A 19,572-nucleotide genomic window follows, 5' to 3' on the forward strand; every position below is an offset into this window, starting at 1 on the left:
AGGCAGACCCCTCAGCTGAGGGCCAGAGGGGGCCTGGGGTCAGTACCCATGTACTTGTGTGCCCCAGAACCCGTCCGCCTCTCCCTATCTTCCTGCCACTCTGGCTGCCCCTGCATCTTTATTTCTTCCCCTCCCCCACTGTGCTGAGGGGGCCTCTGGGCCCTCATTCACCTCACCCTGTCCCTAAGACAAACATCAGGAAGGTGCCCCAAGGGTGCTGCCAGTCTCCCAAGCTCCTGCCTACTGCCCAGGACATGTCAGTCCTCCAACCCACAGAGCTTGCCCAGTGCCCTGACCTCACCCTCCCTGTCACAGGCCCTGAAGAGCCACGACCACAGCACCAAGCCCCTCTATGTCTCTGTGGGCCACAAGATGAGCCTGGAGGCAGCCGTGCGCCTGACCCATGGCTGCTGCAAGTTTCGGATCCCGGAGCCCGTGCGCCAGGTGAGTGGGCTGCCAGGTGAGTGGGCTGCCAGGTGAGTGGGCTGCCAGGTGGGTAGGCTAGCGCATGGCACCTGCTCTTCCTGTACTCCCGGGCTGAGGGTCCACAAGCACCCGTGGGAGAGTCAGTTTGGGCCACACTAGGCTCCGGAGGGGAGGAGAGGGGCCTGGAAGATGCAGAGGCCTGCCCTGCCTAGCCCGGGGGTCTGCTGTGCCCCTGCACTCAGCCTTTCAGCCTCTGGCACCCTGGGTCATCGGGAAAATCAGCTGACGTCAGCTCAAATAGCAGAGTGGCCTGCCAGCCCCTGAAGGCCCAAGCTGCCCCGCTGACCTGGGAGGGAGCGGCCGTCCTCGGCTGGGGGGCCCCTGCAGGGCTGCTGGGCACTGCTGAGGAAGACTTGGGCCAGGGATAAAATCAGGAGACTCCAGGGTGTGGCCACGCCAGGCACCCAGCACCTAACTTGGGGCCCAGGGGGATCAGAACTCTGGTGAACGAGTTGGCTCAGCTAACCTCATGCAGGAAGCCCTTGGGCCGCCTTGGTGGTCTTGGCCATGACAAGGTGCAGAGCAGGTGCATGTCCCAGGGAAGCCCATGAGGCAAGGATCTGTGAGAAGCTGTCCTCAGGGAGAGGCCTGCTGGAAGAGGGGGAAGGGCAGTCCAGGCCTGAGGACCAGCATTTGCAAAGGCCCTTGGGCAGGAAGGAGTTTGATGCCAGAAACTCAGAGGAACTTGTGGCTGGAGCCCTGGCGAGGGTGAGCGGGCGGAAGCCTGTGTGCATTGCAGGGGCCAGAACTTCAGATTTACCACAGGGCCTTGGATGTGAGTTGGGAGGGGACACCATCAGATTTGCCTTCCCAGCAGGGACTGTATGTCGCCTGCTGCTCCGTGTGTCCCTGAGGCCTGTGCTGCGTCAACTAGAGGCAACCTGGCCTAGGTGCCACAGGCCCGCTCGGTACTCTCAGCTCAGCACCACCTGGTGACACCGCAAACCTGAGGGTCCTGGCTCTGCCTCGACCACCCCAAGAGCCCCCGTAGCCACCACCTCAGGGTTTGGGACCCCCCCCCGGCTGCTGGTGTGCAGGGCAGCCTCCAGGTGGCAGCAGCGGCACGCACGCGGCTGTGGCTCTCCGCCCCTGCCAGCAACTCTCTGGGCTGCGAAGAGTCAAGGCCTCTAGGGTGGCTTCCAGGGTGGACTTTCTAAGTGTCCACCAGCCTCAGCCTCCTTCCCTCCCCGTACAGGGTTCGTAGGTGCAAAAGCCTGTGACGTGTCCTGGCCCCAGGAAGCCTTTCCTCCCCCATTCCCATCCACCTGTGCGACCTTGTGGTGGGTGGGGTGACGACCCGAGATTTCTCCGCAGGCCCTCAGAGCCAGGGACTCTGCTGAGCTGGTATGGTGGGCAGGTCTCTGTCCCTTCTGTGTCTCGCCTTGCCCCAGAGTGGATGATAGCTGTGTCCTTGCAGGTGGGGGGATGCCCTGTAAAGTGCCGTGAACCCCTCAAAGGTGGGCAAGGACCGTGTGTCTGCCCTAGAGAAAAGCCAGACGTCTGCACCCAGGAGCCTACCAACCCTATCGTTTCCAGGAACGGGGTGTGGCCCTGTCCAGTGGCACTGGTTATCTCTTGGTCCATCTTCTTCCTTGGCCCACTCACCTGTGTACACTTTGCCCTCCTGACTACTTCTGTAAGCTCTGAGGAGAAGCTGAGAGAACGGCTTAGGGCCTGCTCCGTTGGTCACAGGCCCGCTGCCCCCAGCTCCCGGGCCAGGCCGGGACCGGTTGCTGCAGGGGAAGGCGGGAGCTGCTGCCTCGCGTCTCCGGGGCCTTTCTCCCGGAGCACCCTGCCGCCCACCCTGCCCGCTTGCCCATTCACTCTTAAGTAGAAACAGTCGGGGGGATTAGCTGTTGTGTCCTGTAGTCACACAGCCCAAAGCGGGGCTGAGCCATCTGAGCCGGGATCAGGGGCCTCCCTGAGGCCAGGCCCCCTGGAACGGGGAGAGCCTGTGCCGCAAGGTCCTGGGGGCCCCACTCAGGCCTGTTCCCCTCTCCCCAGGGTGTGCCCTGATCCCAGCCTGTGGCCCAGAAGCCCCCTTTCATTCTGGTGACTCTGAAGAACTTTCCATACACTTCTCCAGGGACAGAGGTTGCAGCTGACACTAGCCAGGGAGCCAGATGAACCAAAAGTGAGGACAGACAAGCTGGGCTGAGGACAGCCTTCAGAGAAGAGGGCTTTAGCAGAGAAACTGTTGGCTCAAGCAAAACCTACAGGGAAGCACAAGCTATATACTCACTGAAAGCCAACTGAAATAGGAGCGAGGCACCCAGCCCATTTCCTCAGGCCCTTCGGGGACATGCTGTCAAGCACCCCAACCAGAGGGCCTGACATCCTGGCACCCACGCATGATGGGGCCGCTGCTCCTTTTCCCTCAGGCTGGGCCTCCGTGGGCTTTTCCAGGAGGGGCCACCCTATCGGGTGGGGACTGATCCAGAGGCCAGCTTGGGACCCCAGCCACCCCTCTCACTCGAGCCATCCCTTTCTTCAGGCTGACATCCGCTCCCGAGACTACATCCGCAGGACCCTGGGAGTCCAAGGGGCCCCTGCCTTGCGGCCAGAAAGGTGAGTGCTGGGGTGGCTGGGTCATGCCCCCGTGGGGCCACTTCTGGTGGCTGGGCCTCTCGGCGGTGGCGCTGTGGCTCAGGCCAGACAGGCAGGGCCAGGCAGGGGGCGCAGGGTTCCTGAGGGGACAGGAGAAGAGCCAGCAGAATGCTGGGGGCCAGTGTGGACTCCATGTTCAGTGGGAACTGTCCAGCAACCCCCAAAGCCCGAAGCTCACCTCCCACCAGGGCGCTCCCTGCTTACCTTGGTCCATTTATGTCGTGGTCTCCACAGAAAGGGTGAGGGAGTCAGGTGGTCCCGGTTCATGTCCTGGCTCTGCACCTGCTGTGTCGTTTACGCTCTCAAAGCCTGTTTCCTCACCTGTGTGGTGTGCACGGTGATTCTCATCCCACTATGTTGTGGTACAGTCACAGCCAGCAGTGGCTGGTTACTTAATCCTAACGGCACTTACCATGAGACAGGCACTGTGATCACTTTGCCGATGAAGAGACTGAGATAGCAGGGTTTCCATTGGCAGCTTGGACATCAGGCCCATCCTCTCCCACCAGGAGTCCTTACAAGCACGGCGTTTCCTTTGTGCTCCCTTCTCCTCCAAGCCCGTGCTGGCCTGGGCCTGGCTAAGCTGCTTTGAGAACTGTGGGAAGGTGTGGCTGGGACCCCTGAACTCTCCCAAGGGTGGGGGCTGGCCGTCGGGATCTGCCTTGCCCCCTCTGGCCTGGGCTCTCGCACCCCTGAGGATCCAGGTTGACACAGCTTCCAGGGACCACCTGGGGATCGAGGGGGGCTCTGACGTTTGATGCTGTCCTTTCTTGATGTCATTACCAGGAGCAAGAAGGCACAGAGGCCAAAGGCGTGCCCTCAGGGAGCCTCAGAAGAGCCCGCAGGTAAGGACGGGCCCCTCAAAGCCCACAGCTGAAACCCCAGGACACACCGGAAAGCCCTGGGCCCAGGTGCCCAGGGGCAGTAGGGCAAGGGCTGGGGCTGGCACCGAGCTGGGTGCCAGGAAGACTCTTGGGCCGCCTGTGGCCCTGCTCCAGCTCGTCTGTAGGGACTGGGGGAGCGGCCCCCACAGCAGGTGGGGCACCCTGGCCCGAGGACATGGGGACGCAGAAGGCACAGCCCTGCTCGGATGGACTGGGGTGGCCACCTTTCCATTCCACGGTCATGAGGCACAGGGGCCTGGAGAGAGCTCAGTGGAAGACAGAGCTCACATGGCAGAGTGCCAGGCCCAGAGAGCACATGACGTTAATTTCTTAGGAGCACAGGAAGGGATTCAGAGTTCATAGGGGATTTTCTGGTGTTTTTTTGTTTTGTTCTGAAAGCGCCCAGGTGGGCTTACAGCTGCCAGACTGCACATACATGCACACCTTCTCCTTGCCCATCTGCTCCTCTGAGTACATGTGCCGCTTTCACTTTGTGTTTGTTTATAAACCAGCACGTACCTCCCTGCCGACCAGCTACACTGAGCCACTTCTGCCCTGGGCGGGGAGGGTCCAGACTGGGGTGGCTGCTGTCAGGCTTGGCCCCTGGCTGCCCAGCCGGTCTCCAGACTGCCTGCTGCTGGGACGTGCAGGGCCAGGAGGAGGGGAGAAGAGCAGTGTCTGAGCCTGGAAAAGGCTGAGGGTTGGACATACAGGGGCAGTCTGGGCTGCAGGGGTGGGGTGCCAGACAGAGGGCTGGCACCCATACCCGAGGAGATGGGTGTTGGGATCTGCTATCCTGGCCACGGGCCCCGAGGGCGGGCAGCCCACTGTGTTCAAGTGCCAATAGCTCTCCCCTGTTCCTGTCAACCCGGCGCACTCCCCCCCTGCCAGCCTCTTCACCCAGAGGCCCAGCCTCAAAACGCGTCTCCGCTGTGGGAGGGCAGCCCTGACTCTGGCGCCCTGCCTGGCCACTCCTCTTGGTGTGAGCTAGTCCCAGGGAGGCGCACGGCCCCACCCACAGCCCCTGGGTGCCTCCCAAGCAGCCCTAGTCCTCCACCTCCTCCCAGCTCACCCCCAGGTTCCCTAAGGACTCTGGAATCTTTGCTGAGGGGTGTGAAGAATCCTCGGAGGCAAGCCTTTCTTGCCGTTTATCCTGCCTCTCAAGAAGGAACTGCCTGTCATGGTTTGACAGCCTGGGATGGAAGCCCAGGGAGGCCCCGGGTCCCAGCGCTCCTTCCACGCCCCGCTCTGGTGTCTCTCCTTTCATTCAGAGTGAGAAGGGAGCTCTCTTCCAGGGCCCGGGCTCATGGAAGAAGCAAAGGGGACAAGTAAGCAAGGCAGCCAGCTATTTGGGTTCAGCTCTTCCCCTTCCCCTCCCACTTAACCTGTGCTTCCAAAACTCTTTGTAAGGCGGGGCCAAGGGCTGCCCCACATGGTGGTAGTAGCCCCTAGTCAGGACATTGCAGTAGGAAGCAGGGCCATTCCAGGGCAGGGGGCTTCAGGGTACAAAGGGCCTACACGGGCCAGGTGGGCTGCTGGGTGCCACCCACATGCTTATGGGCTCCACCGGATGGCCCACTGGGCTCAGCAGCTTCCGGCATGTTCCACAGGTACCTTCAGGGGAACTCCTTCAGGCAGGAAGGCCTATCCCAGGTTCTGATCTGTGGTCCTCCCCAGATGTCCTCGCTGCACATCTTTTTTCTCACCTCAGCTTCTACTGTCCACCCAATCCTGAGACTGAGAAAAACACCTGCTCTTCACAGCCGGTGGTACACAGGGAACCCCAGCTCACCCCACCCTCCCTAGCAGGCCCCGGGCCTTCTGCCCACTCACCCCAGGCTCTGGGATGCTGTGCCTGTTTAGAACCTGCACCTCAGTACCTGCGGCTTTTGGCTCCCCTGTGCCGGCAGTGCCCCAACTCTCCCTGCCTCTGGACTGAGGCACGGGTCTGTGTCCTGGGATAGAAGGTGGAATGTGACATCTGATGGAGCTCCGAGAGGGACCGGTCCTCCCTCTCGGAACCTGTTTTCTTGCGGGGATACAAGCACCTGCTTAGTCCAGTTGGGGGATTGAGTGTGAGGGTCCACGTGGAGTCCCTGCCAGCGGTGACACAGTCAGTTCCCAGTTAATGAAGGATGGGGGGCGTCCAGCACCAGCTGGGCGCCACGCTGAGTCGTTAGTGGTCAGAGGCAGGGACAGCGTGGAGTCCCGTCTGAGATGTGCAGGAGCACAGGGCCATGGTGAAACCATCTCCCTAAAATCCCTGATGGTCACTGGGCACAAACAGGCCTGGGCAGGGTTCCACCAGGGGGCCACAGCTGGATTAAGTGCAGCCATAGTCCTGGGGGCTGCCCAAGGACAAGGGAGACAGTGGCACTTGCCTGGGGTCCCAGGCAGCTGCTGCCTCATTCACACCCCTGCTGAGTACAAAGGTGCTGAGCCACCCCAGATGTGCCCCGAGCCTGGTGCCCAGGACTCTGTGCCAGGGTGGCCCTCAGGAGACTCAGTCCCAGCCTACCACCCACGCAGGCCCTGCCTGGTGCTCCACAACCACTGCCCTCCTAACTTCTTCTTCCAGGTCTCTCCCTGCCGAGAGTTCATCAGGACCAGGGGGTGGGGGGGACTTCGGAGCGCAGGATGGAAGCCACGCAGAGCTGGCTGGGCCTGACGGCTTTGTACTGACTGGCCTTGGGCGAAGCTTCGAGCCTGTAATGGGGATCATACCTGTGCTGTCTCCCCGGACAGCTGCAGCCCTGTGTGGAGTGGCCGTGGCACAGAACCTAGCACGCAGTCAGTCCTTGCAAAGAAAGTGAGAAGGTTTGGAGAAGTGGGGCCCACAGGGGCCAAGGTTGATGGTCCTCAGTCTGCAAGGCTGTGCTAACTGCACCAATGGGAAGGGAGAAACAGGAAGTAAAGGTCCTCATTTCCTACTGAGCTCCTTCCACCACCCCAAGCTGCCAGAATGCAGGTCCCGCAAGGGCTGGGCAGGAAGGACCGTGACTCCTCGGCCCCAATGGCACCTTCCCCTTCAATGCCTGCCCCACGCACATGCCAACAGGAGAGCTTCCCATGGTGCCGGGAGGCTCAGGGTGATGTCTGCAGCAGCATCCCCTGGGGACCCATCTCTAAGACAGGCACAGAGATGGCCGAGACCTCCTACTGGGGTGGGACTGGGGCTCTGCTTAAAGCCACTGCTTCCTCACTGACCAGAGGAGTCAAGTGGGCCGCCTGGGCTGAGGCATGGACCGCTGTGGGGTCCCTCATCCCTATCCCCTCCGCTTCAGTGAGAAGCAGACAGAGCCTGAGATCAGTTTACAGACAACTGAAAACCTGAGTGGTTTTTGTTTGTTTCAAGGTTAAAGTCATGTAACAAGTCACCATTTTAACATCTTTAAGCGTACTGTTAATTGGCTTTTAGTATATTCAGAATCTTGTGCAGGCACACCACTATCTAGTTCCAGAACCTTTTCATCCCGTATCCATTAGCAGTCACTCTCCTCCACCCCGCCCCCCTGCCCCAGCCCCTGGCAACCACTAATAGGCTTCCTGTTTCTGTGGACTTGCCGATTCTGGGTACCTCATAGGAATGGAGTCACACAGAGTATGTGACCTTTATGTCTGGAGTCTCTCCTTAGCATGAGTTTTCAAGGTTCATCTGTGCTGTAACATGGATCAGTACTTTTTTCTATGGCCAAATAATATTGTTGTATGGATAGGCCACATTTTGTTTATCCATTCATCTACTGATGAATATTTGGATTATTTGGGGCTATGATGAATAATGCTGCTGTGCGAATCGACGTACAAGTTTTTGTGTGAACTTATGTTTTTAGTTCTCTTGGGAGTGGAATTTCATGGTAACTCTCTGTTTAACTTTTTGAGGAATAGCCGTACTATTTTCCTCCTGTTTTCCGTGGTGGCTGCACCTTTTTACAACCCCACCAGCAACACAGGGTTCCAAGTTCTCCACATCCTCACCAACACTTGTAATTATCTGTCTTTTTGATTCTGGCTATGCTAGTGTATGTGAAATGGTATCTCATTGTGGTTTTGATTTGTATTCCCCTAATGACTAATGATCTTGAGCCCCTTTTCATGTGCGTATTAGGTATTTGTATGTCTTCCTGGGAGAAATGTCCACTCAAATTCTTTGCTATTTTTAAAATTGGGTTGTTTGTCTTTCTGTCATTGAGTTGTACGAGTTCTTTATATGTCCTGGGTACCAGACCCCTTTCAGTTATATAATTTACAAATAGGTTCTCCCATTTTGTGTGTTGTCTTTTCATTTTCTTGATAACATCCTTTGAATGAAAGTTTAAAATCTGATGAAATCCAGTTTATCTGTTTTTCACTTGTTGCCTGTGCTTTTGGTGTCATAACGAAGAAACCATTGCCTAATCTGATGTCACAAAGATTTCCTCCTATGTTTTCTTCTAAGAGTTTAATAGTTTCAGCTCTTACATTTAGATCTTTGACGCATTTTGAGGTAATTTTTGTATATGGATATTTGGGTCTCTTGAAATTCCATATAAATTTTAGAACCAGCTTGTCCATTTCTGCCCCCAAAAAAGGCAGTTGGAATTTTGATAGTGATTGCACTGATCAATTTGTAGAGCATTGCTGTCTTTTTTTTAATAAGTTATTTTTTTTAATAAATTCATTTTTTAAATTTATTTTTGGCTGCTTTGGGTCTTCGTTGTTGCGCGCGGGCTTCTCTCTAGTTGCAGAGAGCGGGGGCTACTCTTCGTTGCAGTGTGTGGGCTTCTCGTTGCCGTGGCTTCTCTTGTTGCAGAGCACAGGCTCTAGGCGCACGGGCTTCAGTAGTTGTGGCACGCAGGCTCAGTAGTTGTGGCTCATGGGCTCTGGAGCACAGGCTCAGTAGTTGTGGCGCACAGGCTTAGTTGCTCCACAACATACGGGATCTTCCCGGACCAGGGCTCGAACCCATGTCCCCTGCATTGGCAGGTGGACTCTTAACCACTGCGCCACCAGGGAAGTCCTGAGCATTGCTGTCTTAACACTATTACGTCTTCAAATCACTGAACACAGGGTCTTTTCACTCATTTAGATCTTCTTTAATTTCTTTCAATGATGTTTTGTAATTTTCATTGTACACGCCCTCCCTGTACGTCCTTTGGTAAAATTTATTACTGAGTATTTTATTCTGTTTGATGCTATTGTAAATGGAATTGTTTTGTTCATTTTATTTTTGGATTGTTCATTGCTAGTGTATAAAAATACAATTGATTTTTGTATCCTATCTGGCAACTTTGCTGTATTCATTTATTAGCTCTAATTGTGTGTGTGTGTGTTCTTTAAGGGTTTTATATATCAGATCATGTCTTATGTGAATATAGTTTCACTTTTATTTCTTCCTTTCCAATCTGAATGCCTTTTATATCTTGTTCTTGCCTGGTTGTCGTGGCTGGAACCTCCAGTGCAATGTTGAATGCAAGTAGGGAGAGTGGACGTCCTTGCCTGGTGCCTGATCTTAGGGGGAAGCTTCACTAGAGTGTGATGTTAGCTGTGGGTTTTCCATAGATGCCCTTGATCCGGTTGAGGAAGATCCTTCTATTCCTAGTTTCTCTGTGTTTTTATCATGAAAGAGTGTTGGATTTATCAAATGCTTTTTCTGCACCTATTGAAATGATCATTTTCCTTCATTCTGTTAATGTGGTGTGTTATATTGATTGACTTTCATATTTTGAGCCACTTTTGAATTTATGGAATAAATCCTTCTCAGTCATGGTGTATAATCCTTTTACTAAGCTGCTGAATTTGATTTGCTAGTATTTTGTTGAGGATTTTTACATCTATATTCATAAGGTATACTGGTCTGTACTTTTCTTGTGATATCTTTGTCTGGCTTTGATATGAGGGTAGTACTGACTTCATAGAATAGTTAGGAAGTGTTCCCTCCTCTGAGAAGGATTGGTGTTGATTCTTGTTAAACCTTTGGTAAAATCACCTGTGAAGCCAGCTGGCTCTGTGCTTATCTTTGTTGGGAGGGGTTTTGATTACTGATTCACTCTCTTTTGTTATAGATCTATGAAGATTTTCTGTTTCTTCAATCAGTTGGTAGTTTGTATGTTTCTAGGAATTTGTCCATGTCATGCAGATCATCTAATGTGTTGGCCTACAATTGTTTGTGATATTTTCTTTCTATTTCAATAAGGTTGGTAGTAGTGTCTCCATTGTGCTTATTGACTTTAGTGGGTTAGTCTGGCTGTGAGTGGTTTTTCTAAGGAGCCCTCTCCCCACCCCCAAGATGCCACTTGTTAGTGCCCCTGGCTTGAGTGGGGAGTGGGAGGGCAGAGTCCCCTGCAAGATTCAGAGGGTCAAGACTCAACCTACCTCTGCTTTCAAGGGTTTCCGTCTCTTCCCAGAAGCCCCAAAGGGTGTAAATCCCACCCCATCAGAAACTAATTATGGCCCCAATAAATCCTGGGCCTGACCTCAGGGGGGGAGTAGGGTTCCAGGAGAACCAGTTGGAAGATAGCAGAGACGTTGTTTAACCCTGGGTGGGCTGAGTGGGGGGGTTAAGCCTGGCATGGAAGGCTTGTGGGCAGAGGTGGGGGCGTCTGAACCTTAAAGGGACGAGTTTCAGCTACAGCCTGATGGAAGAGAATCTGCAGCAGTGGGCAGTGCCATTGGCCCCTTGGCTCTGTCTACTGGCTACACTAAGGCCGTATCAGAGATAAGATGAAGAGGTAGAGCATGTCAGCAGCTTGCTGGGACACCAGGCTCATCCCAGGGTGGTAGGTGTGGCTATAGCCCTGAGCATCTCGAGGGATGGACCATGCTGAGAGTTCATGTGGAGGGGTTGCGGAGGCTGGGGGAGTGCAGAATCAACTAGAAGGGGCTGAGGTGGTACCTGGGGACCTACTGGCTGGGGTCATTCATGGGAGAGCAGGAAAGCAGTGGGATTGGGAATGGGGAGGGTGCTTGGGGGTGGCATGTCCTGCCCACCTCTACCCCCCACCCCCAGAGGCTCTACCCTGCAGAAGGCTGCACAGGAGCCCTAAGTGCAGTGGTATCTGGGCTTCTCACAGAACCTTAAAAATAGGGCCGAGATGATATCCATCTTCGCAGATCACAGCCCACCCCAGAACCAAGAATAAATCTCGAAACACTCAATAATTCAAGTTGGATCCAAATAGATTTTTCTGTTAGCCTGGCAGCCTCTGTGCCCCTTCCCTGGGTCCCCAGGGGCTGAGCCTGAGAGGCTCCCACGAGGTGGTGGGCTGGCCTGACCATTGCAGGTCACACCCTGGCCCCTCAGGACACCCGCCTCCAGGACCCCAGTCTGCCCACGCTCCCCTCACCTGGAGCAGTCAGGAATGGAGGACACCCAGGGCTGGGAGTCCTTTATGATCAGGTCAAGGAGGAGGCCCAGCCATGTTCCTAGCTGTCCCAAGGATACCTCCTTTGCCCCCCTATTTTCTGATCACAGGCATTGGCCTGTTTGAGCTTGGGTCTGAGCCAGGCTTCTTGGTCCCTTTGACCAAAACACCTCCCCTCCCCTCCTAGGCTCCTGGGGTCTCAACTCTCCAAGGCTCAAGGGCCAGCCTGGGCTCCAGGGGAGCAAATCCCCTCACTTAGGCCCCAGTCACTGGTGCACACACACCCCTCAGGGTCTGCATTCCTGCCTCCTCCTGGAAGGGTCCCTAAAGGGGCTTCACCTGGGGCTCTGTGGCCTGGAGTGAACAGCTGGGGACAGGAAGCAGGGCCAAGCTTCCCGCCCAAGGCCTCTGCATTGACTGGGGGTGGGGGGTCCTCATTGGCCTGGCCCACCCACTGCAGGTTTGGCCCAGCCCCAGCAGTCCCTGTTGCACTGCCCTAGCCAGGCCTGAGTAGAGTTTTACCAAATTATTAATTAAAGGCACAGGCATGCGGCAGCTCTGACATCCAAATGAATAACATACTGGGTAATTAGGAGAGGTGTCAGGGAAATGATGGAGCATGGCCCGCTATCCCCAATTCACCTCCCTGGGAAGCAGGAGCAACTTCTCCGTTTCCTACCACGATGGGCGGCACTGGAGGCGGGGTAGGGAGTGCAGGCCAGAGGGGCCAGGGCACAGCTGTTGCTTGTGGACAGGGCTGGGTCCTCCCCAGTCTGGTTGCTCTCCACCCAACCGGGAGAAGACCTGGGAACAGGGCAGGGAAGGTGGGCTAATGGAAGAAGGATGCGGTCCCAAGACAGATAGGCAAGCCGACCTGGAGGGACTCAGAGAGAAAGATACTGGGGGAGACCGCTGGAGGCCCGTGGTGGGGCAGGGGAGGAAGGATCCAGACCCGACTCCAGCACACGGGGTGTCCTGCCCTGGAAGAAGAGACAGCTCCCTAGGCCCTTCCTTGGGGCTGCAGGGGCCTGATAGAGAGCTGGGAGTAGAGAGCAGGCTGGAGTAGTTTTGTCTTTTAGTTACTTAAATTGCACTGGTGTTTTGGTGTTTGTTTGATTTTTAATCGAGGTTATAAACGTACATAGTTTAAATAGTCAAATAGTTCTATAAGACTTGTAACGAAAACCCAGTAGCTCCTTATTCACCCACCCCTCTCCTCTCCTGACTTCCCCTGCTCAGAGGCAAAATTTTGTTATTTTAGTTTTCTTTAGTGTGGGGGTTTTTCATATTTACTTCTAAATAACATGCTAATGCTGCCTTTCTCTTTTTTGTTTTTCTGTTTTTTTAGATTTAGAAATTATCCATTGACTTTCTGCCATGGAGGTTGAGAGTTTGTTCCCTCTCACATAGCCTCTCATACACTTTCCTTCCACCCATCTTCTCATTTTCATTGAATCAGAATTCAATGTCTGCGTTATTCTTTCTTTGCACGTACTGTTCGTGGCTGAGTAATGTAATGTAATTACATCTCCTTTTTTGTACAACCTCTTGTTTTTCCTGCACTTGATAATTGCCTCATGTTTTGGATTTGGTTTATTTTCTGTGTATCCATTACTTATTCCCAAACCCTGCAATGGAAATATAAATCTCTTTTTGGTACATTCAAAGCATCAGGCCATCTTGAATTTATTTTTTTCTCGGAGCCTGTGGTAGCCAGCTTCCAAGATGGCCTCCTGGGGCTGGTGTAGCCCTATGACCACACTGAACAAGGTCCGTCTGTATGACCAGTGGAGGTGCAAAAGTGAGGGTGTGTCATTTCTGATACTAAGCCTAAAACACATTGGGACTTATGTCTTGATGGTGCCCCTCCCTCTCTCTTCCCCCCTCATCATTCACTTTGAGAGAAGTCAGCTGCTGTGTTGTAAACTGCTCTGTGAAGTCCACGTGGCAGAGAACTGAGCCCACCTGCCCGTCACCATGTGAGGGAGCCATCTTGGAAGTGCACCCTCCAGCCCTGGCTGTCATCTGACTGCAACCTCATGAGAGACCCTGGGACAGAACCAGCTAGCCAGTCTGCTTCCAGGTTCCTATCCCTCAGAAACTGTGAGATAATAGACCTTTGTTCTGGAATAATATTTTTATGCAGCAAAACATAACTAATACAGAGCCACTCCTCCCATGCCCACCTGTCTTGGTTGCCTTGTATACCTGATTCACATCCGTCTCCAGGGACCTCTCTCCACCCTCGTTTTGCTCCTGCTCCTGTTATTGTGGTGTGCGTCATCTAGCGTCTGCTTGAGAACTACAGCCCCACCCTAGCCCCACCGTAGAAACTGGGGAGACCCTGGAAAGGGGCTTTTTTAAGTACCCAGAAGAGTCCTTATTTCTGAGGCACAAGGGCACCATGACATCTTTCAGGAGTCTGTCGATAGCCTCAAGATGAGCCACATTGTCCTGGGGCTCCCAGGTGGGTGGGAAATCTGTTCGCTCCTCTGGGCCTGCAGCGCTGTGTGGGGCAAGGCCACCGCTGTCCACGGTGCTGAACTCAATGCCGTCATGTTGGCCTCGGGTGCCAGCCCCAGACGCTGGGTGGCCTCGGCTCTAGCTTTCCTCCTCTTCAACCCAGATCCCCTCTGTACAGGCCTCGCCTTTCTGCACTAGGCTGTCTTCCTGCTCAGGGCTCCTTCTCGCTCTTGTAAGCAGACCCCACATGGGCTCTGCAGACAGGCTTGAATCCTGAAGTAAGAGCCTGTAGGTGTTTGAGCTGAGAACTCTCCAGATTACATGTGACAGAAGCAAACTTAAACCACCTTAAGCAAATAATAGGGCCTTGTTAGTTCACTCCAGGGTAGAGCTGGCTGTGAGTGGCCTGGCTGCAACACACGTCTACCCTCTCCCTCTGTGCCATTCCCAGGGGGGCTCCCCTCTGGGTGCTAGATGGCTGGCAGCAGCCCCAGGCTTACTTTCTCCCCTGTGGTGTTCCCAGGCAAAGCGCAGCCTCTACCCTAAAGGCTCCATCGCAAGCCCCAGGCCCTGGGTTCTGGATGGACTGTGATCACTGCTTAGTTTTATCACTGCGGCTGGAGGGGAGGGGAGGCCATGTGTCCAGCCTGGAGCCGGGGAGTGGAGTCAGCCGCAGCCCATCTCATGGAGGGGCGCTCCTCAGTGGACAGACCACTGTCAGCAGAAGGCACACCTGGTTGGGGAAACTGAGGGGAGGGGACTCCAGGCTCTCTGAGGATGCTCTATTCCCAAGGCCCTAAGAAAGCACCGTCTCTTCCCAGCAGTGCCCCATCTTGTCTCCGGGCAGTTCTCTTCCCATACCAGCAGGGAATGGCATGATTAAGTCTCCATTATTAACTTGCCAATCTTGTTTCTGGGGCACAGATGCTGACGGCTTAGGGGACCCAGTTGGCATATAACGAGGTCTCTGTGACAAATTACTTGGGTGTCAATTAACTATCTAGAGAAATGTCAAGCAGGATCTGTCATGCTGGTGGTGAGGGACAGCCAATTAACCCGGAGTGGTTAATGCAATCCACGCAATCGCCTGCCTCAGCCTCCGGCTGGGCTGGGAGTGAGGAAAAAGGCCTAGGGTGTGGGGTAGGCGGGGCCTGGCCTCCGTCTCCCTGGGATACACTTCTGCAGTCACACTGGGGTGCTCAGCACATGGCTCTTGCCTTGCAGCCTGACTCTGTCCATTCTTTCATTCATTCCACAGCCACCTGCTGGGTCAGGCCTGAACTGGTCACTGCTGGTCAGGGGGTGGGACAGTGCTGGGGAAGGACAAATGTGCAGACAGGTGTCCATGACTTGCGTGGTCTCCACAGGATCCAATATGGCTAAGAGTATCCTCAGGGAAGGGTAAACTCTAAAGGGGTGAGGGCAGGGCAGGGAGGTGAAGGAGGAGTGGCCAGGTCCTGGGTGGCAGTCAGGTGGAGGGCACCCAGGGCAGCGCAGACAGAACAGTACCCTGGTCCCAGTGCTCGGAGCCTTTGGCAATCAACTGGCAGACCTGAGCACAATCCAGCTACCCGACTCTGAGCCATAAGACTTGGAGACAGTTTCTTCAAACTTTTCTAAGCCTGTTTTCTCACCTGTAAAATGGGGCTAAAAACCCCCAGTTCCCAGGAGTGTTGTGAGAGCGAATGGGGCCCTGTGTAGACATGCCTGGCCCAGCACAGGTGCTGGCTAAATTTGGATCCCCCTCCTTCTCCCTGCAGGTGAAGCCTTGGTCCCCAGCTCACTAGTGGGAGGCTCAGATGGAGCACGTGCTGGGGAGAGGCACAGGGTGCGGGCGCAGCCTGGGAGGAGAAGGGCCTCCTGGAGGGGCTGGTGTGGGCTGGCCAGCGGGCCCACAGGCAGACACAAAGCTGAGGGGCAGGGTTCAGGGCTACCCCACACGGTCACACCATGCCATTTGGGTTTTGCTTGTTTTCAGGAAAGCACACTGGTCACCTGGAGGTGGGTCCCTCTGGTGAGGACCAGTGACCATGCTCTGATCCTACCCTCTTCCCATGCCTCTGCCCACACCATCCCCCCACCTGGCCTGCCCCTCTGGTAGTGGTGACCCCCCCCACCCCACCCTGTGGTAGCCTCCACCCCATGTCTGCTCGGCAGGTGATTGGCAGCTGCCACTTCCCAGCCCCCCAGCTACAGCGCCTCATGCTTATTCATGACACTGACATATGGCACCTCCGTGGGGGGGGGATCGGAGGGAGCTGCCAATTGTGAGAGTGCAGCGTGTCCCCATTGGAGCCCTGCTGAAGGAAAACAAACGCAAGATGTGAGGGGAGCAGAGGCGGCCTGGGGGCGTGCGTGTGTGTGCCTGCGTGTGCCTGTGCTTGCCTGCACCGCGGGGGCGCCGGGAGGAGGGGAGGAAAACAAAGGGTGAAGGCGGGGGAGAAAGGGAGGCTGCAGGGCTTGGAAGTGAGCTTTGGTTGTCATGGCTTCTGCCGTCTCAGTTAACGGGGTCCTCAGAGGCCAAGCTGTCCATCCCTCTGCCCCAGGCAGGCTGGCTCACACCAGCCTAAGACCCCTTTCACCTCTCTCCCCCTCACCTCTCACATGGGACACTGGGCTAGAGGCCATGAACAAGATAAGGGCTCAGCAGCCAGCAGCCCCATTTGCAGATCATTGAAATGTTCTAATTCTTTCCAGAATCAGACAAATTTAGCTTATGTCAAGCCAGAGTCCATAGGGCTCCAGACTTAGCCAATTTATTTTCCTGTTTTTATAGAGGATGGAAAAGTATGTGCACCACCACCCAGCAGTTCCCCTCCCCCAGGCTGGGCTGGCCCTCCAGTGCTCTGCTGGCCACCCACGGGCTACAAAGCTCTGTTCCTTGGCTGGGGAGGGCAGAGCAGAGACAAAGGCCGAGCTCTTGGGGTCCTCAGCCAGCCCCTCCTCCTGGACCCAGGGCTTGAGGCTGCTGCCATGGAAACGAGGCTCTTTGCCAACTGGCCACGTGCATCCCGGAAACAGTAGGTGAGTCCAGGAGCCAGTGGGTCCAGGAACTGTGACCACCTCCCAGGAGGCCCAGCCCTAGGGTCCCTTGACCCTGCTCTGCCATCTACCCCCATTGGTTGTAAGAACTCAGGAGAGAGAGAAGCTTGCTGAGGGAGCCTGGGATGAGGCTGGGGCCAAGATAGAATGAGGAGCCCCATGAGGCCCAGCCGAGGGTCCCACACTTGTACAGGAGCTGGATGCTCTGAACCCTCTTCCACAAGCCTTCACACGCGCTGTGTGCAGTGGCTGACCCTGTGGGGTCTGTCCATGGAGTCCACCAACCCCCTCACTTTAGGCCTTCCCCAGGGAGTCAGGGAGCTGTAGAAGCCTGTCCCCCAAGGGTGCAGCCTGCTAGAGAGCTGCCCATCCAGCAACTCCCCCGCAGGACACTCTGATTCCGGCCTTGGACACCCTGGTCCCCAGCCCTGGTAGGCTGTCTGGGTGGCCTGACCCCCTCCTGGCCCAGCCTTGGATGAGGGACCCCTGCCCCAGCCAAGTGTCACGTGAGCCCTGTGCCTGGCTGGCATGCTCTCGTCCGGCAGGCGCAGGGCCGCTGCGCTTCAGGCACCGCTGTACATAGAGGCATCTGCTGTTCACTGTCTCCGGGCAGATGGGCTGCCAGTGAGCTAAGTGTGTGCGGGGGAAGGGGTGCCATAGGAACCCCTTCCCGCGGTGGCATGGGGGCGGGAGAGGCAGGCGCCTGCCTAGGGAGAGCGGCGAGCACACAGGAGGGAGGGGCTAGGATCGCATGGGCTCCCCGTTTGGGGTGAGGCCTGTGGTGCTGGTTCCTGGGCAAGGAAATCCCAGCAGGACCGCCGAGGGGAAGGGAAGCCTGGAAGCAACCCCCCTGTCACCACTGGCTGTGTGGCCTTGGGCAGGTCCCTTTCCTCTCAGGGCCTGAGGAAATGAGTTTGGATTGTCTTCAGGATGCCTTCCAGTTCCTAAACCCTGAGCTTCAGCAGGATGGGGGCATCCTGCCATCTGAGGGACCTCCTGTGTGGCAGGGGAGTGGGGGGCGACACACCAGCACAGTCTGCTGTGGCTCCTAGAGAGGTTGGGGTAGTGCTGTGTGTCAGGTGAGGTCACTCTGCTGATCACTCTGCAGAGTGGGACTCAGCGCCGGCTTTTGCAGCCCTGCCTGGCGGCAGCGGGAACCACACAGTGTGGGTCCCGGCAGGTGATGGCGGCAGGATGCCAGCTGAGGTGGGAGCCCTGCTCTGATACAGACATGGCTACCCCAAAGCCCAGCCTGCTGGACCTGGACCTGGGGCCCATGAAGGGGGAAGTGTGGGGAAGTCGACAAGGAAACAGCCCAAGACCACCGACAGCCTCGGAAACGCACCCATGGGGCAGCAGGAAGGCCTGGGGCAGGGGTGGGGGAGGCCCACTGGGCAAACCCCAGAATCCTGCTCTGGGAAAACCTAAAGGCTCCTCATTCATAATGATGATGAGCAGAGCCACTGGGGCCTGGCTCAGCGCCCCCCTCGTGTGCCAGATGCCACCCTGAGCACTTGGCAACGTGGCCTTCAGTAATCGGCCCAGTAGCGGGGGAGGCAGCCATTACCCCACTAGACAGAGGTGGAGACTGAGGCTTCGAAAGATTACGTGGCTGGTGGAGGCCTGTGGGCCAGTTGGTGGCTGAGCTGGGAATGGAGCCCGAGGCCAGCTGGCTGCACAGCCCTGATGGTCAGCTCGACCCGCTGGGCACCCTGCTGCTAGGTGCCTTGACCCTCCACAGCTCCAGAAGCCCAGGGGAGGGTGCCAGGTGCCTGGTGTCCCCTCCTCCTTCCTCCGTCCCTGGGAGGCCCCCACCCCACCCCTGCAGCCGCCTCCACCCGCCTGGCTGCAGTGACTCAGCTCAGCTGTTCCTCAGCCACTCTGCTTGCTGGTGCTTGCCTTTCTTCTTCTTTTCCAACGTGTGACATTGCCACTGTGCTGTGGCACAGTGACTACCTCTGCCCGGGACTGTCCGTGGTGGCCCCAGCTTGAGGTGGCCAGATGGCCGGGCCTCACCCCCAGACTCTGGTCATGGGAAGAGAGACTGTCACCTCCAGAGCGGGCACAGTCCTCACCTTAGTTCCGCCTGACTCGGGCACAGTGCCAGGGGACACCTGTCCAAAGTCACCCTTCGCAGCTGCCTCAAGGACCTGTGTCCTTGACGTTGTAGGTTGGGCATCAAGAGGCCAGAAACCCTTCTAGGGAGGGTGACCCGGAGGGGATGGCCAGAGCTCCACTTTTCAAGAAAGGGGTAAGAAATGGAGAGATGTGTCCTGGAGAAGACTGGGGCAGGGGCATTGCCCATTGCCAAGGCGGGGGGTTGGGGAGTGAGTTACATGAAGAAGGAAGGGCTTTCCCTCAATGAAGGAAGACTCCCTGATACTTGGGACTGTCAGTGGAATTCGCTGTTTTGTTAGGTGGTGAATTTCCTGTTCCTAGGAAGATTGAAGCTGTGACATGGACAGGATTCTTTATGGGGTTGAGCCCAGTGTGTTGGAGTTGGTGGGAAGAGCATTAAAAGCTGGAGTTAGACGTTTCGGGTTTGAGTCTCAGGTTTGTGTAAACTCAGGCAAGTCATTAAACCTCTCAGAGCCTCAGTCTCCTCTTCTGTAAAATGGGATTAGTATTTCCTTCACAGGCAGTAGTGAGGATCCGAGGAGACAGTGTAGGATAAAGGGCAGTGTAAACTGCAGAGTGCACACAGATGTTTTTATATTCTGGTTCTGACCCATGCATCTTGCATCTTG

The 19,572-nt window shown here is 55.9% G+C and overlaps 1 protein-coding gene across 10 annotated transcripts in view; it reads left to right on the forward strand.

The window, feature by feature from the left end:
- Nucleotides 1-19,572, forward strand: part of ENDOV (endonuclease V) — a 94,808-nt gene that overhangs the window by 12,422 nt on the left and 62,814 nt on the right. For 7 of the 10 annotated variants that reach the window (XR_003427592.1, XM_027080938.1, XM_027080940.1 and 4 more), the window contains 3 exons: nucleotides 316-444; nucleotides 2,981-3,054; nucleotides 3,880-3,938. Coding sequence is in view for 9 of the 10 variants with exons in the window: in XM_027080938.1 (XP_026936739.1) it covers nucleotides 316-444; nucleotides 2,981-3,054; nucleotides 3,880-3,938 (262 nt within the window). In the remaining variant the exon portion in view is untranslated. Of the gene's footprint in view, nucleotides 1-315; nucleotides 445-2,980; nucleotides 3,055-3,879; nucleotides 3,939-6,555; nucleotides 8,404-13,227; nucleotides 13,508-16,559; nucleotides 19,570-19,572 lie in introns of those variants that run through there. The other 3 variants (XM_027080937.1, XM_027080944.1, XM_027080945.1) reach the window with 3 other exon arrangements.

This window comes from Aethalodelphis obliquidens, unplaced genomic scaffold, assembly GCF_003676395.1.
Source record: "Aethalodelphis obliquidens isolate GAN/ISIS:26980383/991018 unplaced genomic scaffold, ASM367639v1 scaffold44, whole genome shotgun sequence".
Classification (NCBI taxonomy): Eukaryota; Metazoa; Chordata; class Mammalia; order Artiodactyla; family Delphinidae; genus Aethalodelphis; species Aethalodelphis obliquidens.